Consider the following 25,330-nt stretch of genomic DNA (forward strand, 5'->3'; position numbering starts at 1 on the left):
ACACTTTGTATTTTCCTTTAAAGGAGCAACTTTATGCTGCAAGCAAAGAACAATAAAGTAATTATTATCAGCTTTCCATGGTAACTATAATTGGCCTGTGTACCCAGGAGGGGATTTATCACACTCTCAATCCCCCTCTGGTTCCTCCTTGTACTTTAGATGAAAGCCACAAAGACTCAGCCTCTTGGTCTTTGTGCAGAGGACCGAATGCCACTACTGCTTTTCTCCCCAAAAGTCCTTTTATAGTGTAGAACTGGGGAGCTAATTGGAAAGTACTGACTAAGCTTGGCACAACAATAGTTTCGGCTCTGCCCCAAGTCCCATATACTATGTGGTGGGAGGGGCCCAGTACTAGACATCTATTATCAGAATCATTTCTCTCAATCACACTAGCCCTTGGCATTACAATTACTGGAAAATGGGCTTGCCTTTTATTGCTAGAAAATGCCTCTATAAAATTTTTTTAAAAGTCTCTACTGGATGGGCCTCCAAAACAAGACTGGGTCACAGTTTGTACCTCTCACCCTTACTTGTTTTTTGGCAACTCCAGGGACAGCTGAAGTCTTTTATAATATATCAGCAAAAATTTATTATTTACCTGTCCCTGCAGGCTCCATATATGGAAGTTGTCTTACTCATCTCACTATTACTCAGTTAAGCCTCACTCTGGTTTATAAAATTAGAAGATAAACTCAAATATGAGTGCCAGTTAATGTAACCAGAGAATGGGAAGATCCCAATGGCATAATAGCGCTTAACAATGAGCTGGCCTCTTTAAGAGTCCGACAGTTTGTTGGCATTTTAATTGCATTTATTGTCTCTGCTATAGTTGTCCCAGCTACTGTGGCCATGGCAACCGCTGTCCTCATTGGGTCAGTTCAAACTGCTCATACTGTTGATGTTCTCTTGACCAATTCCACTTTAAAAATGCTTCAACAGGCCCAGATTGATCAAGAAATCCTGACTCAGCTTTGTGCAGTCGGATCAGCCCTCAACTGAAACGGTGAACGTCAGGACGTGCTAGTGACCCGTCAGCAGCTGACCTGTGATCCTGGTTTCTCCAAACTGTGTGTCATCCCATTACAATGGAACTCCAGCCAATACTCCAGGAGTGATATTCAACATCACCTAAAAGGAGCTTTTTTCTACTCATTCAAAGGGACAAATTAATAAACTGCAACTGGAGTTTGACACAAACAGTTGCAGGATATTCAATGCTTAACTAAGCAGGAGATTCTTCAAACCCTTAATGATAATCTCAGCTCGTTAAACACAAAACACTGGTTTGATGGACTCAAACTAAGACTACGGTTCATTGGAGCCACTGGTTGTTTACTGATTTTATTAATGCTTTGTATTTTATGATGCATTTACAAATAAATATTTGCCCAGGGTCCCAAAAGAGAACAGCAAGTAGCAAATCTTGTGGGATGAGTCACTGCAACAGCCTTAACAAAAACAAACAAAAAAGGGGAATTGTAGGGGACCAGTTTCCTTCAGTCTGACAAATGTGACTCGGTTCTGTGTGGAAAACCTACAGAAGCCAAGTGGTGGGCAGGAGCCAGACCTTCAGACTGAATTTTCCCATAGGAATCAGGCCTAGAAAGTGCACACAGACTGCTATGGCTTGCCCTTGCTAAAACTCCATCACCCTCGTCTAAAACAGCAAATGTTTATTGTCTATCTTCAAGGTAATATCCAAAGCCTGTGTGAATCTCCCCAAGGACAGAGCTAATCAGCTCATCACCATTCCCCTCTGCATGTTATTTTCATTTCCTTGATTGTACCTAAAATGTAAACAATAACATTCTATGTGACAGATAATACTTCTTTCTTTGAACTAAGACCTGAGAAAAACAATAAAAGCTTGTCTAGGCAAGGGTCGAGGTGCTCTCCTCTTGAGGAAGCAGCCATGCTGCCCCCTTTTTCTCCACAGGATGCTGTCTCCTGTGCTTTTATTCCCGTCTTTGGTCACAACAGGCAGACTCTGCTGACCAGAGCCCGCCACATCTGACATTTAACTTTTGGATCCATTTTGAATTTATACTTGTGTGGGATGTAAGATGATCTAGTTTCATTTTCCTGCACATACCTGTCCAATTTTCCCAACACCATTTATTGAACATACTATCCTTAGTCCATTTTGTATGTGCTTGCTTCCTCTGCTGATCATTAAGTGACTATAAATGTGTGGATTTACTTCTGTGATGTATATTCCATTGATTTGTGGTGTAAACAGGTGAAACTCTTTCGATCTTTCCTACTGAGCTAGGGCCCGTATATTTCAACTGCATTGTCATTGTCTACCCAGTACACCATGGGCTATGCTGCATCATACTACTAAGGAGGGACCTAACACATTCCTATATTTTATAATTACAGTACTGAGTACAGGAAAAGGGAACCAAAAGTCACCAAAACCTGGAGTTTTGTGAAAGTATACCCTAATTATACTGAAATATACAGAAAAACAGACTGCAAAAAACTTTTGTGGAAAGAATCTTTCAAAGAATATAACCATTGATTTAGACCTCTTTTGAAGGAACCAGAGATTGAGTGCCTTTCATTCCAATACAATTTAAGACCATAAAACTTTACTAATCAAACTCTCATTCAAATAAATATGTAGAATCTGTTAATGTTTATATATTTTCAGGTAGCTAATATAGTAGTTTATAGGATGAATGTAAATTTCTCATTAAGTGTATTTCTTTTTGGAGCACAAAACATTAGTGTCTTTATAGAGAATATATTTAGAATCGTACTCTTTGGTGGAGGTCACTAGTGGTAATACTGGTCTTCTTTTGCTAAGGTTTACTTTATATTCTGTGCAAAAGTAGCATGGGCCTTTAAATAATGTTTCTCACTCATCTCTGTTGAAAAACAAAAAAGACAGAAAAGAACCAATGTCTCTGTGATAAAGGATGCAGATAGTGAAACCTGAGGCTTAAATGTGAACTATTTTCTCACAACTTCTGTAGCTGAGCAGCACTGAAGGCTCTTGGGAAACCAGGGCAGATAACATAGGGATCCCAGAAGAATCACCTTCTTCTCCAGAACACGCACATCCAGTCCATCCGCCTGCAGGGGCTTACCTCTTCTATTTGGACCAGACTCCACTGGAGCGAAAACTCTACTGCACTGACACAGGTATCGCCAACTATATCTATAGCTGTGGCTCTCAGTGCATATCACTGTTATTACTGCCACCCGATTTCCTATACAGAACACAGAGAATAGGTTGTTTTTCAAAGTAATCATAACTTCAATCTTGTAGGCAAATGAGCTGAACCATTCAAGTTCAAAAATTACCTTACAAATGAATTACTTCCTATACAGTTTTCTTAGTTTAACATGGAATATAACTGATGGTTTCTTGGTATATCTGTTGAATTAGCCAAATGCAACAATAGGGTAAATGGTCATAACAAAGAGGACAAAATATGAGAAAATAAGGAAATATTTTATTTAGTACTAAATATAATTTAGTAATTATTCTTCTCTGTATACTAAGATGGTTTTCTAGTTAACATCTACCTCTGAACTTTGCTAATTTATGTGATATATATTCACATTACTGATATATTGCAGACTTGGTAAAAACTATTTAAAGGCATTATAAATGTATGCCTGTAAATCATATTTTCTTATGAGATGTTATCTTGTGGTAAATGATCAAAAGGTATAGTGAATATTATTAACACACAGAGGCCTATATATTTTAGTCACATCATAAAAGATAAGTGGAGCATAATGCTGAGAAAATAAAACGAAGCTATGAGTGTTTAAGTTGATGATACACAGGGAAACTGGTGAGATTAAGAATTTAACATATTTTTTCAGTAAACAGAATTTTATTTCTATACATTTCTTTGTTGATTACTGAGATAATACTTAAAATGCTTGAAACAAATTAATTAAATTTTTAACATTTTCAAGTAAATTTGCTATTTCAAGCAACATTAGTTTACTTTAGCCTATGCCTTCAATATTATGGACATAAACCACTCACCACATGAGAGTACAGCTCAGTCAACTTGTGTCCTAACTGTAAGACATTCATTCTTAATACCACATTGGAAGAGATGACAACAATCTCTTAAAGATTATAGGAATCAAATTGTCATTGAGACATTAATAAAAAATAAATATAAACAGAGAAAATATTAGGAGAGATCATAGTTATATTTGCTAATAACAACATGTAACATAATTTAATTTTAAAATACAAATGACTCATAAAATACTTCTTGGAATTTTTTTGGATAGGGAAAATTGTTTAATGTTTTACATATATTTTATTGACTATACTATTGTTAACCTTTTACATTAAATTAAATATTATATTTGGAGAAGTCCAGGCACAGTTAGTGAAATGACAATACCCAAGTATGTAAAGAAAAATGGTAAATAATAATTTTGAGAAGGGGAAAGAAAAGTACCTAAGGCAAAAATCTCTCTTGGAAAAGATATTGTAAAAGTAAAATCATTCATCAGTAGTTAAATGCTATGAAATGGCAATTTTAATTATACATGGACAACCTAGAAATTACAGAAACTGAAAACTAATTTAAAAAACAATCAATTTGTGTCTTTTAGAATTGCGCCTCAAAATTTTTCAGAGATGAATGAAAAACATACAACATATGTAGATTTGAAACACCGTCCTTCCAAAAAGCACATGCAAAACGAAAGTATTTTTCCCAATCCCTATTGAATCCTGTTACTATTTTCTCTTACTTATTAAATAATTTTGCTAAAGATATTCTTCATAATTCAGCACATGACATTTTATGTCTAACATCTTTTCAGGATTTTACCATTTAAAAGATTTGTGTGATGGACTTCAGCTAATCAGAAGAAACCAGTTACATAGATGCTTTTATTTGAAAAAAATCTTAGTCAGCCACCTTCACTCATGTTAATTACCTCCCTGTTTGTGAGAATACTGTAAATGTGAAGCAATGACCACATCTCTGTCAATTTCCAGAGATAAAAGAGTCGGTAATTTACTCAGAAGTGAACAAATCTACTTCAAACTCCAGTCAGACAAAGGTAACAAGGAATAAGTCACCCAAAGGAAAAGGTAAAATTTGTATAGAGGACCCCGCTTACATGTCCTCTAATTGTGTAGCCTGTGTGAATGTAATTCAACTAGCATTAGTCACAAACCACTGCTCACTGTAACTGAGTTAGCCTGCCCAGTTTCATGAGGATTTTTAACCTGTATTTCATTTCTATACTGCTTCAGAGAAAGCAGTGTGGAAAATTAAATCCACATTTAGTATATTCCAGGGAATTAATGTAGTTTGGGTGCTGTGTACGCATGTGCATAACTGACCAACTCAGGTAGGAAAATTATTTCTTTTCAGCTTGTTTGGAAACAATTGTGAATCTCCTGATATCACTATCATTCTACAAACTTGCAGGAAACAGAATTTCATGAACATTACTTTATATGTGTTTGTGATTTTAATTTCTTATATGCAGTAGCTGAGGTTAATCATAATATTGAGTAACAGTAGTAAGTAAGGCTTCAAAAAGAACATTTTTATATGGTGGATGTAGCATCCAGCAAACTCGAGAACAAATATCGGAGACTTTCAGGGTATCAAAGATGTTACTTTATTGGCCAAGTTTAACCTGCGCAGGGGCGAACTGTTAAAGTGTCCAGCGACACAGTGCCCACAAGGAGCTGCAAAGGAGAGCCGCGCCGAGCGCGTACAACTACGTTCTTATATATGGGCAGGCAAGCAAGCTTTATACAGAAGCAGACGTGGCAGTTAGTAATTCGCTTACAAAGACCGCGCGCCGGAATTTCAAACCAAGCATTCTTTCATAAGGCGGGAAGGCAGGATGTTTGTTCATTAACCTAGTAATCTCCTGGCTCTAGCTAGCTAGTTTTCTATTTTCTCATTAAAAAACTACAAAGCACTGCTTATCTAGCCTACCCAGGGGAGAGCGTCTGCTAGACACGGGATGTTTGCTTTAACTGTACTCTGTCTCTTTTATCATTTCTTTTCAGCTACAATGTGGTTCTTGTCTATTAAGGTGAAAATTTACTTCTTAATTTCCTTGTTCCCAACAGTGGAAAGCAATTGATATTACCAAAATAAGAAATATCTTCTGAGAGTGGATCAATAAAAGTGATATATATACATATACTTTAGAAGTGTATTTGCAGTTTTAACACCAAGTCTATATATCTAATATTCCACTTTGTATTCATAAATCATTTCGATGACACAGGGGATAATTTTGGTAAAGTTAGACTATGCGACATCCCTAAGAGAAACAAAACAAAGAGAAAAAGGAGTAGAATGCAGGCATCTAATTTTCCAGTCATTGCTGTTTCACATTGTTTAGTACCATACTCAATTGATAATTTCAAGTTTGAACACATCCAAGAGGTAGGGTCTTGAATTTCTCAAAAGTGCCCCCCTGAACTTTGCTTTTTATTTCAGTCTTGCCTTTGCTGAGTTACTCAATCTCTCTCTTTTATCTCTGAGCAGCATCTTCAGTCCCCTTTACCTGGTGTCTCACTGTTGTGATCCTTGGAATCTTTTGTTTCTTTCTCCATGTAACAACTGGAATTTTGGGACTCATGGGTAAGTTCAACCAGCCCTGTGCCCTGAACTGTGTAGCTTGTGCCTTAGGACTTACTTCTCTACTAGTATTTCTTTCCTGCTAGTTCCATTGTTATGATCACCACTTCTATACAAGAAACCCTTCCACCTTCACCACTAAAGTGATCACTTGGCCAGTTCAAAGTTCTTGAAAACTTCTCACTTCTTCTTTACTCACAAATACTGGGTCATATTCAGGACATGACCAGGAAAGCTCTGTTGAGGTGTTTGTGATGGTCGATCATGCTGTGTGCACATTAATTTTCACTCTCCTCTCTGATGCCTTCTTACAAGAAACTGTCAGCCTCCTTGGTTTCACCATTGAATCTTCAGTCTGCAGCTCAAATTTACTTTGTAAATAGTTTATTCTTCTAAAGACCTACTACAATACAACAGTATATTCCCTCTATGCTATTGAAATTGCCTCCTAAATTATCTTAAAGTGAACAGACTTCAAAATACTCTTCTCCAAGTATCTCTGACCATGTATCAAAATGCCAAGAAATCACTAGAGATATTACATTTCTACTGAATTATGTAAAAACTCCATTTCTTATGTTTGCTTTCATAATTTTCATCTTTTTCAGTCAAATACTTTTAAGTTTAAATTCTCATGACCAAATTAACTGCAATAACTCTAGCTCACTTGCTGTTACCCTTGTGTTCTCTAAGTTTCTCTGTCACAGCACATATGTCTGTATGCCATTTCCTCTCACGTAAGACATTGTGTGTGACTCAAAAATGAGTAACCAACAAGTCTTTCATTAAAGGCAGTTATAGTCATATACAGTGTATATAATTCTCTGTGTATATTTTTTAAAAAGCACCAACTTGTATCATGGCCTTGACTCTTATGTATCTGGTTTGCAAATTAAACTCTTTGATTTGAGTGTGTGTATGAAATTTATTGACATATAATTTGCCTATACAATTCCCCTATTTACATTGTAATATTCAATGGCTTTTTATACATTCAGATAGTAAAGTCATAATTGTCATCAATATAGAACATTTTTATTCATGTAAAAAGCAACCCTATATGCATTAGCACTTGTTTCCTTTCAAATTAAGCAGCCTGAAACAATCACTAATCTACCTTCGATCTCCATTAATTTTCCTTTTCTGAGCATCTTATAAAATGTGTTATTTCAATTAATGTAATGTTTCCATGGTTCTTGGATGATGGAATGTATCAGTATGACCTTGCTTTTAAACATCCAAAAATATTCTATTGTATGGTGTGGATATAATATTGTGTACATTATTCTTATCAGATATAGATTTTCAAATGTTTTCTTCCATCCTTTTGGTTATCTCTTCACTCTCTTGATGTTATCTTTTAATGCACCAAAGCTTGTAAATGTGAAGTCTTGCTGCTGTGTCTCACTACTCTAGAGCTCACCTTGCCAGCCAGTCTCTGCTGAGTTCTGCAGCAACACCGAATTACTTGTGTCACCAGACATGCATTAACCTACAGTCTTCCCCTCACAGTGAGTGAGTTTCTTCAAACCCGAACCTTTGCATCTTTTATTGTTGTATCCAAGATCCACTAAGATGTTTTATTGTTACCTAATGTTTTTTTTGAATAAATGATATATGAATGAGAAAATCATATGCAGAGAAGAGATGTCTGAAGGGGACAGAAGTAAAAATGGTCCTTACTCCTGAACATGAACTAACATATTAAAATTAAAACTATACTTATTATTTAGTCCCATATAATGTTCTCCTTGAGCTAATGATGTCCAGTAAAGTTTTCCAAGGTCATCAGGAATGCCAGCCACAGAAACCACCACTGGACAACTTTACACAGGAAGACAATTCCATGTTCCAAAATATAACTTTCACAGAGGAACCACTTCACACAGGTATGCAGATAAATAACTTGAAGACTGAGACCAATAAGTCCCTTCTCTGCTTTCCTCAGTCACCTGGTATCTTGTTCAAATTGAATTTTTATGCATAACTAATTGCGGGATCCAAATTTAACTTGTACTTATCTGAACAACAAAAAGATCTGCCTTTCCCAGAGATTAAATTTTATTATTTGTACAATATTATGTTTTTTCAGTGTAGTTACCATTTCTAAAACTAATACTTTTTTATAGAAAAACAAGTAAACAAGTGAAAAAACAAAAGTCTCATTACCAGATTTTCTACTCATTATTATATCTCTTAATATGGGTATGCAGTCTAGGAATAAAATCAGACTGTCTCTGTCCTGTACCTATAGATTTTACTCAGTCTAAAGAATTCAAAGAAGTTGTTTCTCATTATTACATCCTTTTGTTGAAGTTGTAGGGAAAATGTCAATCTTCTTAGAAATTCTTCTTAGACAAATGTTTAAATATTATGCATAGAATTAGTGTAAAATTTAGTAACATAACTCTTCCCAGGCCAGAAAGTTTATTTAGAAAATTGAAGTGAACACTATCAATCTCATTAAAGAAAAGGCTTTAGAACTAGGAAGGATTTTTCAGTGTCTTATCCTCACACCTACCTTTCCGGATACACACTGAGTAGTCTGATAAATATCATTGCTTTTCAAAGAAGTAAGAACAGCACATGTGAGAAGAAATGATCATGCAGTGGAGAGATGTGTTATTATTTTTCATGTGAATTGAAGACCTATGAAGAGAGTAGAAAGTTCTGCAAGAAATTTTTTACCACAATTCTTAAGATAGAAGATGAAAAAGAATTGGTAATGTATATTTTCTGTTTATTTTTAAGATTTTATTTAAGTATTAGAGAGAGGATATGGAAGGCAGAGAGAGAGAGAGAAACATGGGTATGTGGGACAAATATTGATCAGCTGCCTCTCACTCACCTCCAACCATACACCTGTACCACAGCCCAGGTTTGCACCCTGACAGGGAATTGAACTAGCGAACTTGTAGTTTGAGGAATGATGCCCAAACAACTGAGCCACACCTGTCAGGGCTGTCTATTTTCAGTTTTTCAGCTCACACCATACAGAATTTATCTAGCCATTATTGGCTAAATATTATGCTCCAGAATACTTGAGTTTCTCTGCACTCCTTACATTGTAAAGTGACTCAGATTCAGACAGTGTTCATGCTACAGTCAGAAATACAAATGGAAATTAAATTAGAATTTTCTTTAATTCATCTAATCCATCCACAATTGAAATTTCCACAACATTGCAAATGTAAAGTCAAACATAAACCAGTGAGGACAAATCTATTCTTACAATATATTTTTATCAAGGGTAATTGCATATCTTATATTAATTATTTTATAAAAATGGGCCTTCAGCCTCCCTGAAAAAAATCTTTATACCACCCACAAAATCTAGAAGTATAGCACTGCCACTGAGCTTGAGGTCAAAAGTAAAACTGTATGAACTGAAGTTGAAGGTCGATTGTCTCTAAATCATATTAAATTTTTTTAAAGATTTTATTTATTTATTTTTAGAGAGGGAAGAGAAGGAGAGAGAGAGAGAGAGAGAGAGAGAGAGAGAGAGAGAGAAACATCAATGTGCGGTTGCTGGGGGTTATGGCCTGCAACCCAGGAATGTACCCTGGCTGGGAATCGAACCTGGGACACTTTGGTTCCCAGCCCGTGCTCAATCCATTGAGCTATGCCAGCCAGGGCTTAAATCATATTAAATTTTAATTCATATTAGCCTCCAAAAAAAACTGAACTGAATATTTCATGAATTTTATCATTCTCCCTTGCTTTGAATTTACTTTGAATTTGCAAAGAAAACCACACCAAATTTACTGTTAAACTTGCAAAAAATTAACGTATCCTAACATTCCAGGTTAAAAATAATTTTTTTAAAGATTTTATTTATTTATTTTTAGAGAGGGAAGGGGGAGAGAGAGAGAGAGAGAGAGAGAGAGAGAGAGGGAGAGAAACATTAATGTGCGGTTGCTGGGGGTTATGGCCTGCAACCCAGGAATGTACCCTGGCTGGGAATTGAACCTGGGACACTTTAGTTCCCAGCCCGCGCTCAATCCACTGAGCTACACCAGCCAGGGCTTAAAAAATAATTTTTAATATTCCCTAAACTATACAATAACTGACATTAGGAATCACTCTGCTTTCTGTACTACTACAATTATCTACTTACTTGGTTTTCAACAACTCAAAAGCGACTGTAAAATATATGGAACTGAAAACCATCAAGAAAACAAAGAAAAACTTGAATCCAGAAAGAAAAAAATTACAAAGTCTGAATTAACCTCTTTTTTACCCCAGCAGAAAAGTACATGTATGATCATGGAAGTTAACTAGATTTAATGTACTGATCATTTTGAACATATACTAAGAGCAAATCATTATGTTGTATACTTCAAATTAATATAATCTCATATGTCATTTTCTAAAAACAGAAAATTGCAATTGTCATGGGTAGAATAAATTTTAGATGCCTTATTTATTACTAACAAGGTAAAGACATTACATGAAAACATTGAATATTGACGAGGTAAGGGAGCTAGTGTGATATCTTGATATCTATCTGTTTTACATAAATACATCATGACATTTTAGTGAGAAAAATGTTTATAGTTTTCTTCAATAAGAACTATAGGATTTAAATGGGTAAAGACCAGATTTTCAGAAATATTTACTTAACTATACTCATACAACCATGAATTACTACAAAAACATTAGCAAAGTAAAAAGTTTTGCCCATGGAACTTTGGGTTTTTAAGAAAGTCTATACTTTAACTCGATTGTTTACCCTCAAACTTTTTACAGACTTACAGAATTTCAAAATAACATTCTAAAAGATACTGTATCCAATAACCATTTTATTGATTTTCCACTGTTAATGCATCATTTTACAAAAGAAATCATAACTTGGGTTTCCATGAATATACAGAGGTTGCAAGAATGAGTTTCAGAGTCTAGGGGTCCCAATTTCCCTCCAGAGTAGCTTAATTAATTGTTAAATAAAGGTACTTGTGAAAACCCTGACACTGAATGCTAAATTTTATTTCAAGATCCATATATGAATTTTCTTCTGGGTCTAGACACAGGAAAAAAAATATGTGTTTCCCCCCACTCTGGAGGGGAACTAAGCTTTTGCCATCTTCTCAAAAATGGGGGAAACAAAAATAAAACTGGGTGTATTTTCTTTCCACCATATTTAGGAAGATCAAGTGAGAGAATATATGCACATATGCTCTGTAAAAATGAAAGTGCAAGATGATCATTTACTTTTTTACTTATCAAATAACTTATAGCCCTCCATTATATACAGACACGTCATCTGATGAGTAAGAGATGTTTCCTCAAGATGCTCATTTTGCAGGAAATAACCACAATCCTTGTAGAGCAAAAACGGAGAGCAACCTTAGTAGTAATTTCATACCTCTGACACCCAGAGCCCAAAGGAGAAATCAGACTTCGATCAGAACTGATCTTTGAGTTACACAAATAAGTTTCAAAAGGAAGAGATCAATCATAAGTCTCAACAAACATGGCTAAACTGAGTAGTTTCTTTTCTCAAATATGTCTTTATATTTAATATTTAGTAAGGGAACATTTTACATCACCTATGTGTTTCTATTCTGTGTTAAGCAATGTAATAAATTATCAAACACTGAGATTACGTTATTTTATGATTGGAATGCAATCAGCAGGTAGTTGATCTCTATACTTTTAGTTATTCACAAAAATAGCATAAAAATATTTTTACTCATAGAATATGTTTCCTTTGTGACAGAAGTTCATTCAAAGCCAACTGTCCTCTAAGTCCTATTACTCTTGGAGTGGACTGTCTCCTAAAGGAGCCAACCATTTCTGGACATGGGAAGATAACTCAGCACCCTCTTTACCCTCAAAGTTCTTTATCACAAAGTAAGTCTCTAGAATAAAAACAAAGTAAGGTCTATAATCATACATTCTGATTTATATTCCTGAAAGTGTAGAGGAAAAATCCATCCATACCTATATAGGCATGTATACATACATGTATGTATACATACACATGTACACACACACAACAATAGCACTTAACTTCAGTAAATGAGCACATGAAGAGATGGAGTTTTCAACTTTATGCTTATATCCTTCACAAGTTATTCTTTAAGAAAACCTAGAGCTCCAAGGGACAGGTTCTATAAATTAGGAAAAACCGACCACCATAACTCTGGCACAATATCACTTAACTGTGTCTGCAATAGTAAATGAATATTTTACTTCATCTATATGTTTCTATTCTGTGTTAAGGAACAGGCAACAGACAAAGGTTGGAAGGTGTGTGACGATAGCAGCAAGGAAGAAGAATGTTTCTGACTGTTCTGGCTCCACATACCATGTTTGTGAAAAGAAGAATGCTGGTCATGCTACCTAATAATGAGAACAAAAAAGCAACCACAGAAGACAAGCACAAAAAATTTTCTTTGTAAAAATGCAGATTCTTGGAAGTCCTAATGTCTCTATTTCACTTCAAAATATCCTTGGTTTTCGGGGTATTTTTTAATGGACTCTACCAGTATTCTAGCCTCTGCATGAGATAAGGCTGGAATAGTGGGTACATCACAATGAGATACACCAGACCCTCCACTTCAGCCCTATCACTCAAAGACTGCCAAATTGCCATGAGTATGAGCACAGAGTGATGGAGAAAAAGAGTATGAGTGCTTCTGATGGATATTGGGAAGCAGAGTTTTGTATGCTCTGTTCCTGAAACTCACACGGATTTAGCAAGTAATCATGCACACTTTAGTCACTGTATGCACATTGGGGCTGGGTAGGAATGCCATCACTCACTGAAGGTATTTCCTGTATGAATTGTGTATGCATTTCTGCTGGACTTTTTGCTTTTTAAGAGAAAACCAGTAGAGAACACTGGAAAGAGAATAGTATCATGAATTAGATATGAATTTGAGATCTGCACCACAACTAAAATATATTCCCTGGCAAGTTCAAACTACTGATTCTTACTTTTCTAATAAAATGGTGAGAGCATACACCTTCTTCCTGTTCCTGATTTTAGAGTAAAAGCTTTTTGTTTTTTCCCATTGAGTATGATATTGGCTATAGGTTTCACTTGTATGGCTTTTATTATGTTGAGGTATGCTCCCTCTATTGCCACTTTGCTGCTTGTTTTTATCACTTATTGATAAATAAATGATTGATTTTATCAAGTGCTTTCTCAGCACCTCTTGATATGATCATTTCATTTTTGTCCTTCATTTTGTTTATGTGCTATATTATGCTGCTAGCAATCTTAAGGAAGAAGAACAAAGTAGGAGGGATCACAAGACCTGATATCAAATTATACTACAAAGCCACTGAAATCAAAACAGTCTGGTACTGGCATAAGAACAGACACATAGGTAAATGGAACACAATAGAGAACCCAGAAATAAATTAAATTCTCTTTGGTCAATTCATGTTTCACAAATGGGTCATGAGCATACAGCAGAGTAAAGAAGTTCTCTTCAATAAATGGTGTTGGGAGAAATGGACTAGTAAATACAAAAAAGATGAAACTAGACCAACAAATTACACCATACACCAGAATAAACTCAAAATGGGTAGAAGGCTTGAAGATAAGTAATGACATCATAAAAGTCCTAAAGGAAAACACAGACAGGAAAATTTCAGATATTGCACATAACAATATTTTTGCCAATCCATCTCATAAGGCATGGGAAATAAAAAATATATAAACAAATTGAACAAAAGCTCAAACTCAAAAGCTTGTGCCTGACTAAAGAAATCATCATCAAAATGAAACAGAATGTATGAAGAGCTCATAGACAAAGACAATGGTGGGGGAAGATTGAATATGGGATCTGGGGGGTAGTAAGGTAAGGGAGAGTAACGGGAAAATGGGGACAACTGTAATTTAACAATAATAGAACAATTTTTTAAAATGAAATGTGATTGACTGGGAAAACATTTACCAGTGATACATAGAAGAAGAGTTTCATATGCAAAATATATTAAAAAATCATACAACTGAGCAACAGGAAGACAAAAAATCTAATAAAAAATGTTCAAAGGATCTAAATAGACGCTTTTGCAAGGAGAACATACATATAGCCCATCAACATATGAAAAGATGCACCACATCACTAGTCATCAGAGACATCAAATTAAAATCACAATGAGATAACACCTCAGGCCAGTCAGAATGAACATCATAAATAAATCAACAACCAGCAAGTGTTGTATAGGATGTGGAGAAAAGGGAACCTGAGTGAAATGTTTGTGGAAATGCAGTCTGATACAGCCAGTGGAAAACAGTATGGAATTTCCTTAGAACACTGAAAATGGAACCACCTTTTGACCCCACAATTTGGCTGTTGGGAATATACTGTAAGGATCCCAAGTCAAGAATTCAAAACAACTTATGCATCCGTATGTTCATAGTGCTGCTATTTATAAGAAAATGCTGACTATAGCCTAAGTACCCATCAGTAAATGAGTGGATCAAAAAACCGTGGTAGTTTTAGACAATGGAATACTACACAGCAGGTAGATGAAAGGAACTCCTATCTGATCTGACAGCATGGATGGAACTGGAGAAGATTATGCTGAGTGAAATAAGCTAGTCAGTGAAATGCAAATATCATATGATCTCACCTATACGACAAATCTAATGAACACAATAAACTAATGAACAACATAGAAAGAGAGGCATGTAAACATTGAACAGATGGAAAGTAACCGAGGTGAGGTAGTACAAACATAATGGTGGAAAGAAGGGAAAGGAACTAGACAAAAAACACGTAAGAATGACCCATGGACGTGGATAACAGTGTAGGAAATGACTGTAGACATAGGGGGAAGATTGGTGGAAGAGGGCTAAGGGGGAAAATTAGGACAAGTGTAATGGAATAACAATAAAAAATGATTAAAAACTCACAATAAAAAGAAGTTAAGGTCTAAGCAAATAATAATACAATCACAATGAAGTTGAGTGCTGAGTTTGCCAGTGAGCTGTTTGGAAGAAGTCTATAGCACTTGGGGAGAACAGGACAAAATGAGAAATAACTATTATAAAACCAAAAAGAACATAGAGCCAGAGCATACAGTAAAAAGATTCCTTTTTTATAGACTACCTAGGGTTATCCTTGGATTACATGCATTGTTTGGTAATCTCTGCAAAGGCTTGTTTTTATAATACAATAAGTTTTTCACTAATCATTTCTCCATTCTGGAACTCAATAAAAAAATTTTCTAATGTGTCACACCCAAATTTGTTTGAATAAATTAAATTCACCATTGAAATCTTTAGTGTGTTTTTTAAAAATTTCAACTTCATTGTATTTTTTCCATTACCATTTAGTCGCCTTGTACCAGCCTCACCCTGTCTGCAATCAGTCACCACACTGTTGTCAATGAGTCCTTTCTCCTTTATGCTCAGGCCCTCCACTCCCTAAACCCATCACCCCTGACTGGCTGTCATCTACTCACCATCTATGAGTTTGTCTGTGTTTTGCTTGTTCATTCAGTTTGTTAAGTGAATTCCACCTATGAGTGAAATCATATGGGTATTCCTCTTTGCCTGACTGGCTTATTTTAATAGCATAATGTTTTCCAGATCCATCCAGGGTGTTCCAAAAGTTAAAATTTTCTCTTTTTTTATGGATGAGAAGAATTCCATTTTGTACATGTCCCATAGTTGCTTTATCCACTCATCTACGATGGACACTTGGGCTGCTTTCATATCTTAGCCATTGTAAATAATGCTGCCATGAACACAGCAGGGCTTATGTTCTTCTGAGTGAGCATTTTGGGTTCCTTCTAATATAATCCCAGAAGTGGAATCTCTGAGTCAAAAGATAGACCTATTTCTAACTTTCTGAGGTGTCTTCACCCTGTTTCCCACAATTCTTCATCAGTCTGCATGCACACCACCAGTGCAAAAGGTCCCCCTTTCTCCACATCCCTGATAACACTTGTTACTTGTTGATTTATTAATGACAGGCATTCTGATAGGTATGAGATAGTATCTCATTGTGGTTTTAATTTGCATTTCTCTGAAGCTTAGTGATGTTGAGCATCTTTCCACATATCTACTGGTCATCTGTATGTCCTCTTTAAAGAAGTTTCTATTCATTGCCTTTGCACATTTTTAATTGTTTTTCTTTCTTTGGTGTTGAGTTCTGTAAGTACTTCATAAACTTTGTATGTTAACCCCTTCTCAAATACATTGGCAAATATGATCTCCCATTCTGTGGGTGTCTTTTTGTTGATGTTTTTCTTTACTTTCCAAAAATATTTTAGTTTGATGTAGTTCCATAGCTTTTTTCCCTTTTGTTTCCCTTGCTGGGGAGATATATCTCATAAGAAATTTGGATGAGCAATATCTGAGATTTTGCTGCCTATGCCTCCTTCTATGATTTTCGTGGTTTTGGATCCAACAAAACCACAAAAAATCATTTAATTCTTTCATCCATTTTGAATTTATTCTTGAGTGGGATGAGAGAAGGTGATCTACTCATTTTTCTGCACATATCTGTGCAGTTTTCCCAACATCATTTAATGAATATACTATCCTTAGTCCATTTTGGATGTGCTTGCTTCCTCCTTTGATCATTATTAAAGAGTAGGTTTAATTATGGAATGTATGTTCCATTGATTTATGGTAAGAACAGGTGAAATTCAATCTTTTTCTACTGATCTAGAATCCATATATTTCAACTGCATTGCAGTTTACCCTGTACACCGTGGGCTATGCTACATCAGACTGCTAAGGAGAGAGAAACACTTTTCTGTATTTTATAATTACAGCACTGAGTACAAGGGAAGGGAACCAAAACTGATCAAAACCTGGAGTTTTGTTAAAATATACTCTATTTATGCTGGAATATACAGAAAAAAAGGTTTGAAAAAACTTTTGTGGAAAACAATCTTTCAAAGAATAAAATCATTGAACTTAGACATGTTTTTAATGAGCCACGGATGGAGTGACTCTCATTCCAATAAAATTTAAGTCCATAAAACTTTTCTAATAACACTCTCATTCAGATAAATATGTGAACTCTATGCGTGTTTATTTATTTTCATATGGTTAATATTATAGTAGTTTACAAGATGAATGTAAATTCCTCAGGTATAATTTTCTTTTGGAGCACAAGACATTAGTGTCTGCTATAGAGAGTATATTTAGAATCTTACTCTTTGGTGGAGGTCATCAGTGGTAATAGTGGTCTTTTTTTGCCAAGGTTTACTGTATATTTTGTGCAAAATTAGCATGGGCCTTTAAATTATGTTTCTCACTCATCTGTGTTGAAAAAAAAGACAGAAAGGAACCAATGTCTCTGTGATAAAGGATGCAGATAGTGAAACCTGAGGCTTAAACGTGAACTGTTTTCTCACATCTTCATGTGCAGCTGAGCAGCACTGAAGGCTCTTGGGAAACCAGGCAGATAACATAAAGAACCCAGAAGAATCACCTTCTTTGCCAGAGCACGCACATCCAGTCCATCCACCTGCAGGGGCTCACCTCTTCTGTTTGGACCCGACTCCACTGGAGTGGAAACTCTACTGCACTGACACAGGTATTGCCAACTATGTCTATAGCTGTGGCTCTCAGTGCATATCACTGTTATTACTGCCACTTCATTCATATACAGAGCACAGAGAATAAATTGTTTTTTTAAATAATCAGTACATTCAATCTTGTAGCCAAATGAGCTGAACCATTCAAGTTCAAACATTACTTTACAAGTGAATTACCTCCTATACAGTTTTATTAATTTAACATGAAATATAACTGATAGTTTCTTGGTGTATCTGTTGAATTAACCAAATGCTTTAATAGAGTAAATGGTCATATCAAAAAGGACAAGATATGAGAAATTAAGTAAATATTTAATTAATTATAAAATTTTCTTGTCTGTATAGTAAGATGTTTTCCTATTTCACATCTATGTCTGGATTTTGCTAATTTGTGTCATATATGTTCACATTACTGATATATTCTAGACTTCGTAAAAATTTTTAAAGGGATTATAAAAGTATGTCTGTAAATCAGGGTTTTTATAAGATGCTATCTCGTGGTAAATGATCAAAAGGCACAGTGAATATTGTGAACAAACTGAGGCCTCTTTTATGATGTGACTATATTTTAGTCACATCATAAAAGATAAGTGGAGCAATATGCTGAGAAAACAAAACCAAGTAAAAAGTGTTTAAATTTATGATACACTGGGAACTGGTGAGATTAAGAATTTACACCTATATTCAGTAAACAGAATTTATTTCTATACATTTCTTTGTTGATTACTGAGATAATATTTAAAATGCTTGAAACAAATTAATTAAATTTTCAACTTTTCCAAGTAAACTTGTTATTTCAAGTAAGATTAGTTGACTTTAGCCTATGCCTTCAAATATTATGGACATAAAACCACTCACCACATGGGAGTACAGCTCAGTCAACTTGAGTCTTAATTGTAGGACATTCATTTTAAATGCTATATTGGAAATGATGACAACAATGTCTTAAAATATGATAGGAATCAAATTTCCTTGTTTCATTAATAAAAGGTAAGGATAAGCAGAAAAAGAGTAGCAGAGATCAGGGAGATATTTTCTAATAACACCATGTAACACAATATATTTTTCAAATACAAATGACTCATAAATTTTTCCTTTGAATTTATTGGGATAAGAAAAATTGTTTAATGTTTTATTTATATTTTATTGATCATCATATTGTTAACCTTTTACATTAAGTAAAATGTTGTATTCAGATAAGGCCAGGCATAGTTGGTGAAATGACAATACCCAGGTATCGAGAGAAAATTAACTGATAATTTTGAGAAGGGGAAAGAAAATAATGTAAGGCAAAAAACTCTCATGGAAAAGATATTGCAAAAGTAAAATCATTCATCAGTAGTTAAATGCTATGAAATACTAATTTTCATTATACATGGACAACCTAGAAATGACAGAAACTGAAAACTAATTTAAAAACTGTCAATTTCTGTCTTTTAGAATTGTACCTCAAAATTTTTCAGAGATGAATGAAAAAAATACAACGTATGTCGATTTGAAACACCTTCCTTCCACAAAGCACATCCAAAAACAAAGTGAGTTTTTTTCCCAATCCCTATTGAATTCTGTTATTATTTTCTCTTACTTCTTAAATAATTTTGCTAAAGATTTTTTCTTAATTTAGCACATGACACTTTATGTCTAACATCTTCTCAGAATTGTACCATTTATAAGATTTGTGTGATGGACTTTGCCTAGTCTGAAGAAAACGATTACATAGATGTTTTTATTTGGAAAAAATCTTAGTCAATCACCTTCACACATCTTAATAACCTCCCTGTTTGTGAGAATAGTGTGAATACAAAGCAATGACAACATCTGTCTTTCAATCTCCAGAGGTAAAAGAGTCGGTAATTTACTCAGAAGTGAATAAATCTTCTTCAAACTCCAGTCAGACAAAGATAACCAGGAATAAATCACCTAAAGGAAAAGGTAAAATTTGTGGAGAACTCAGCTTACATGTCCTCTAATTGTGTAGCCTGTGCGAATGTAATTCAACTAGCATTAGTCACAAACCACTGCTTGCTGTAACTGAGTTAGCCTGCCCAGTTTCTTGAGGCCTTTTAAGTTGTATTTTATGTGTACACTCCTTCGGGAAAACCTCTGTAAAAACTTAAGTATCCACCTCCAGTGTATTCCAGGGAATTAATGTAGTTTGGGTGCTCTGTATGCATGTGCATAACTGAGCAAGTCAGGTAGGAAAATTGTTTCTTTTCAACTTGTTTGGAAACAACTGTGAATCCCCTGATGTTACTCACTCATTCTACAAATTGTAAGAGACAGTATTTGATGACCATTATTTGACATGTGTTTGTGATTATAATTTCTTCTGTGCAGTAGCTGAGGTTAATCCTAATGTTGAAGAACAGTAGTAAGTAAGGCTCCAATGAGAAAATTATAATATGTTTGCAAGCCTTTGATATTAAGAAATGTCAAAATAAGATACATATTCAATAAGAAGCAAAATAAGAAATATCTTCTGAGAGTGGATCAATAAAAGTGATGTATACAGATATATTTTAGAAGCATATTTGCAGTTTTAATACCAAGTCTATATAATCTAATATTATACTTTGTATTCATAAATCATTTAGATGATGCAGGGGATATTTTTGGTAAAGTTAGAATATGCAAATTCCCAAGAGAAGCACAATGAACAGAATAAGGAGCAGAATGCAGGCATCCAATTCTCCATTCATTGTTGTTTCAAATTGTTCAGTACCAAACTCTTGATAATTTCAAGTTTGAAGACGTCCAAAAGGTAGGGTCTTGAATTTCTGGAAAGTACCCCTCTGAACTCTGCTTTTGAATTCAGTCTTGTCTTTGCTGAGTTACTCAATCTCTCCTTTTTATCTCTGAGCAGCATTTTCAGTGCCGTTTACCTGGTGTCTCACTGTTGTGATCCTTGGAATCTTCTGTTTCATTCTTCTTGTAACAACTAGAATTTTGGGACTCATGGGTAAGTTCAACCAGCCCTTTGCTCTGAACTGTGTAGCTTGTGCCTTAGGACTTACTTCTCTACTAGTATTTCTTTCCTGCTAGTTCCATTGTTATGATCACCATTTCTATACAAGAAACCCTCCAACCTTCACCACTAAAGTGATGACTTGGCCAGTTCAAAGTTCTTGAAAACTTCTGACTTCTTTGCTCATCAATACTGTGTCATATTCAGGATATTGCCAGGAAAGCTCTGTTGAGGTGTTTGTGATGGTCGATCATGCTGTGTGCACATTAATTTTCACTCTCCTCTCTGATGCCTTCTTACAAGAAACTGTCAACCTCCTTGGTTTCACCATTGAATCTTCAGACTGTAGCTAAATTTACTTTGTAATTAGTTTATTCTTCTAAAGACCTGCTGCAACACAATAATATATTTCCTCTATGCTATTGAAATTGCCTCCTAAATTATGCTAAAGTCAACAGACTTCAAAATACTCTTCTCCAAATGTCTCTGACCATGTATCGAAATGATAAGAAATCACTAGAGATATTTCATTCTCTACTGAATTATGGTAAAACTCCATTACTTATGTTTGCTTTCATAATTTTCATATTTTTCAGTCAAATAATTTTAAGATTAAATTCCCATGTTCAATTTAGCTTTAAGTAACTCTAGCTCACTTTCTCTCACAATCTCTAAGTGTCACTGTCCCAGCACATCTGTCTGTCTGCCATTCCTTTCTGTGGACAGCCTTCGGCCGGCAGCCTGTCTCTGCCAGTAAAGACCATACCCATCTTCAAACCCATTTTGTAAAATATTGAAGACTTTTCCAAATCCTCCATGATTATTACCTAATTACCTAACCAAATGTTAATTCTTCATTCAAAAGACTCAGTTTTTCACATTTTCTTATTTTCATCTTGTAATTTTTACCCTGGATAAGGGTTTCGGAATGTCAGCACTAATTGACATTTTGGTGGGGTAATTCTTTGTTAGGGATGCTTTTGTGAATTATAGGATATTAGCAGCACCCTTGTCCTCTACTCACTAGAGGATCAGTAGTCATATCCAAATTGACTTCCAGATGTGGCCAATGCACTCTGGATGGGTAGAATTATCACCTGTTTAGAACCACTCCTCTGGATCATTTTCTTCTCATGTTAGACACTGTGAGTGACTCAAAATGAGGTACCAGGCTTGCATCAAAGGCAGTTATAGTCATATGCAGTGTATATAATTCTCTGTGTATATTTTTTAAACAACACCATTCTGTTTCATGGCCTTGACTCTAAGGTTTCTGGTTTGCAAATCAAGCTCTTTGATTTTTACATATGTGTGTCTCTGTGAAATTTATTGACATATGATTCACCTATACAATTTACTACTTCATAGTGTATTATTCAATGGCTTCTAATATATTCAAATTGTAAAATTATAACTGTAATCAATATAAAATATTTTTAGCCCTAATTAAACAACCCTATATACATTAGCACTTATTTCCCATTTTCTTTGTCAAATTAGTCAGCCTGAAACAATCACTAATCTACCTTTCTAGCTCCATTGAGTTGTTTCCTATTCTGAACATCTTATAAAATGCAATCATATAATACATTATCTTTTCAGGTTGGGTTATTTCAATCAATGTAATGTTTCCAAGGTTCTTGCATGCTGGAATGTATCAGTATGGCCTTGCATTTAAACATCCAAAACTAGTCTATTTGTATGATGATGGATATAATATTATGTACATTATTCTTCTCATGTAAGTAGATTTTTCAAATCGATTTCTCCCATCCTTTTAGTTATCTTTTCACTTTCTTGATGTTAACTTTTAATGCACTAAAGTTTGTAAATGTGAAGTCTTGCTGGTGTGTCACACTATTCTCAGAGCTCACATTGTCAGCCAGTCTCTGCTGGGTTCAGCAGCCACACTGAATTACTTGTGCCACCCGTCATGTAGTCCCCTACAGTCTTCCCCTCACAGCAAGTGAGTTTCTTCAAAAGAGAACCTTTCCATTTTTCATGGTTGTATCCAAGATCCACTAAGATGTGTTACCATTAACTAATATATTTTAAACAAATGATATATAAATGTGTAAATCATATGCAGAGGAGAGACACTTAAAGTGGACACATATAAAAATGGTCGTTACTCCTGAACATGAACTAACATTATTAAAATTAAAACTATGCTTATTATTCAGCCCCATGTTATCTTCTCCTTGAGCTAATAATGTCCAGAAAAGTTTTCCAGGGTCATCACGAATACCAGCCACAGAAAGCACCACTGGACAACCTCACACAGGAAGACAATTCCATGTTGAAAAACACAACTTTCACAGAGGAACCACTTCACACAGGTATGCAGACAAATGACTTGAAGCCTGAGACCGATAGGGCTCTCCTCTGCTCTCCTCAGTCAGCTGATATCCTGTTCCAATCGGACTTTTTATGCATAAATAATCACAGGATCCAAATTTAATTTTTACTTAATTGAACAAGAAAAAAATCTGCCTTTCCCAGAGATTAGGTTTTATTGTTTGTACAATACTATATTTTTCAACTTACTGGTTCTCCAAATAATACGTTTTCTACAGAAAACAAACAAAACCATAAAAAACAAACTCTCACTATCAGATTTTCTAATCATTATTAAACCTCTCAATATGGTTGTGCAGTCAGGGGATAAGTTCAGACTGTCTCTGTACCTACAGATTTTACTCAGTCTAGAGAATTCAAACAAATTGCTTCTCATTATTAAGTCCTTTTTGTTGAAGTTGTAGGGAAAATATCAATCTTCTTAGAAATTCTTAAAAATATTATACATAGAATCAGTGAAAATTTTCAGTTATATAACTCTTCCCAGGCCAGAAAGTTTATTTGGAAAGCTAAAATGAAGCCCATCATCCCCATTCAATAAATGTGTTTAGAAGGACTGGAAAGGATTTCTCAGTGTCTCATCCTCAGACTCCCCTTTTAAGATGCACACTGGGTAGTATCTTTTCTTTTCAAGGAAGCAAGAGCAGCACATGTGAGAAAAAAGAGTCATGCAATAAAGAGAAGTGTTATTATTTTTCCTGTGATTTGAAGACCTATGAAGACAGTAAGAAATCCTGTAAGAAAATGAACTATAAACTTCTTAAGATTGAAGATGAAAAAGAAATGGTGATATATATTTTCTGTTTATTTATAATATTTTACTTATTAATTATTAGAGAGAGGGACTGGAAGGGAGAGAAACATGGATGTATGGGACAAATATTGATCATCTGCCTCTCACACACCTACAGCCAGAGACTCGTCCCACAACCCAGGTTTGAAACCTGACAGGGAATTGAACCAGCAAACTTGTGGTTTGAGGAATGATGCTTAACCCACTGAACCACACATGTCAGGGCTGTCTATTTTGCAGTTTTCCAGCTCACACCATATAGCATTTATCTAGTCATTATTGGCTAAGTATTATGCCCCAGAATACTTGAGTTTCTCTGCACTGCTTACAGTTGTAAAGTGACTCAGATGCAGACAGTGCTCATGCTACAGTAAGAAATACAAATGGAAATTAAATTAGAATTTTATTTAATTCATCTAATCCATCCACAATTAAAATTTCTGCAACATTGTAAATGTAAAGTAAAACACAAACCAATGAGGAAAAATCTGTCCTTACAATATATCTTTATCAACAGTAATTGCATATCTTATATCAATTAATTTATAAAAATGGGCCTCCAGTCTCTCTGAAAGAAATCATTATACTTCCAGCAAAATCAGGAAATAACAGTATTGTTACTGAGTTTGACGTGAAAAGAAAGCCGCTCTATGAACTGAAGTTGAAGTTCAATTATTTCTAAGTCAGATTAAATTTTAACTCATATTAGCCTCCACATAAAACTGAACTGAATATTTCATGATTTTTATCATTTTATCTGCCACTGAGTACAGAATTAACTTATCATTAAAAAAATAACATATCCTAACGCTCCAGGTTATGAATAATTTTTAATATTCTCTCAACAATACAATAAGAAACATTAAGAATCAGTCTATTTTCTGTACTAGTCCAATTATCCACTTATTTGATTTTCAACAACTCAAAAGCCACTGTAAAATATATGAAATTGAAATCGATGAGAAAAACAGAAAAACATGAATCCAGAAAGAAAAAAATTACAAAGTCTGAATTAACCTCTTTTTTACTCCAACAGAAAACTACATGCATGGTAATGGAAGTTAAATAGACTTATTATAGTGATCATTTTTA

At 34.8% G+C, this 25,330-nt stretch overlaps 1 protein-coding gene across 1 annotated transcript in view; it reads left to right on the forward strand.

The window, feature by feature from the left end:
• Window positions 1-849: 849 nt before the first annotated feature.
• LOC123827888 (C-type lectin domain family 7 member A-like) overlaps window positions 850-25,330 on the forward strand; it is a 47,837-nt gene continuing 23,356 nt past the window's right edge. The window contains exons 1-2 of the mRNA XM_045852338.1: window positions 850-978; window positions 2,982-3,150. Of these exons, the coding sequence (XP_045708294.1) occupies window positions 850-978; window positions 2,982-3,150 (298 nt within the window). The remainder of the gene's footprint in view (window positions 979-2,981; window positions 3,151-25,330) is intronic.

The sequence above is a fragment of the Phyllostomus hastatus genome, unplaced genomic scaffold (assembly GCF_019186645.2).
Source record: "Phyllostomus hastatus isolate PE091 unplaced genomic scaffold, TTU_PhHast_1.1 phas_contig_930, whole genome shotgun sequence".
Lineage (NCBI taxonomy): Eukaryota > Metazoa > Chordata > Mammalia > Chiroptera > Phyllostomidae > Phyllostomus > Phyllostomus hastatus.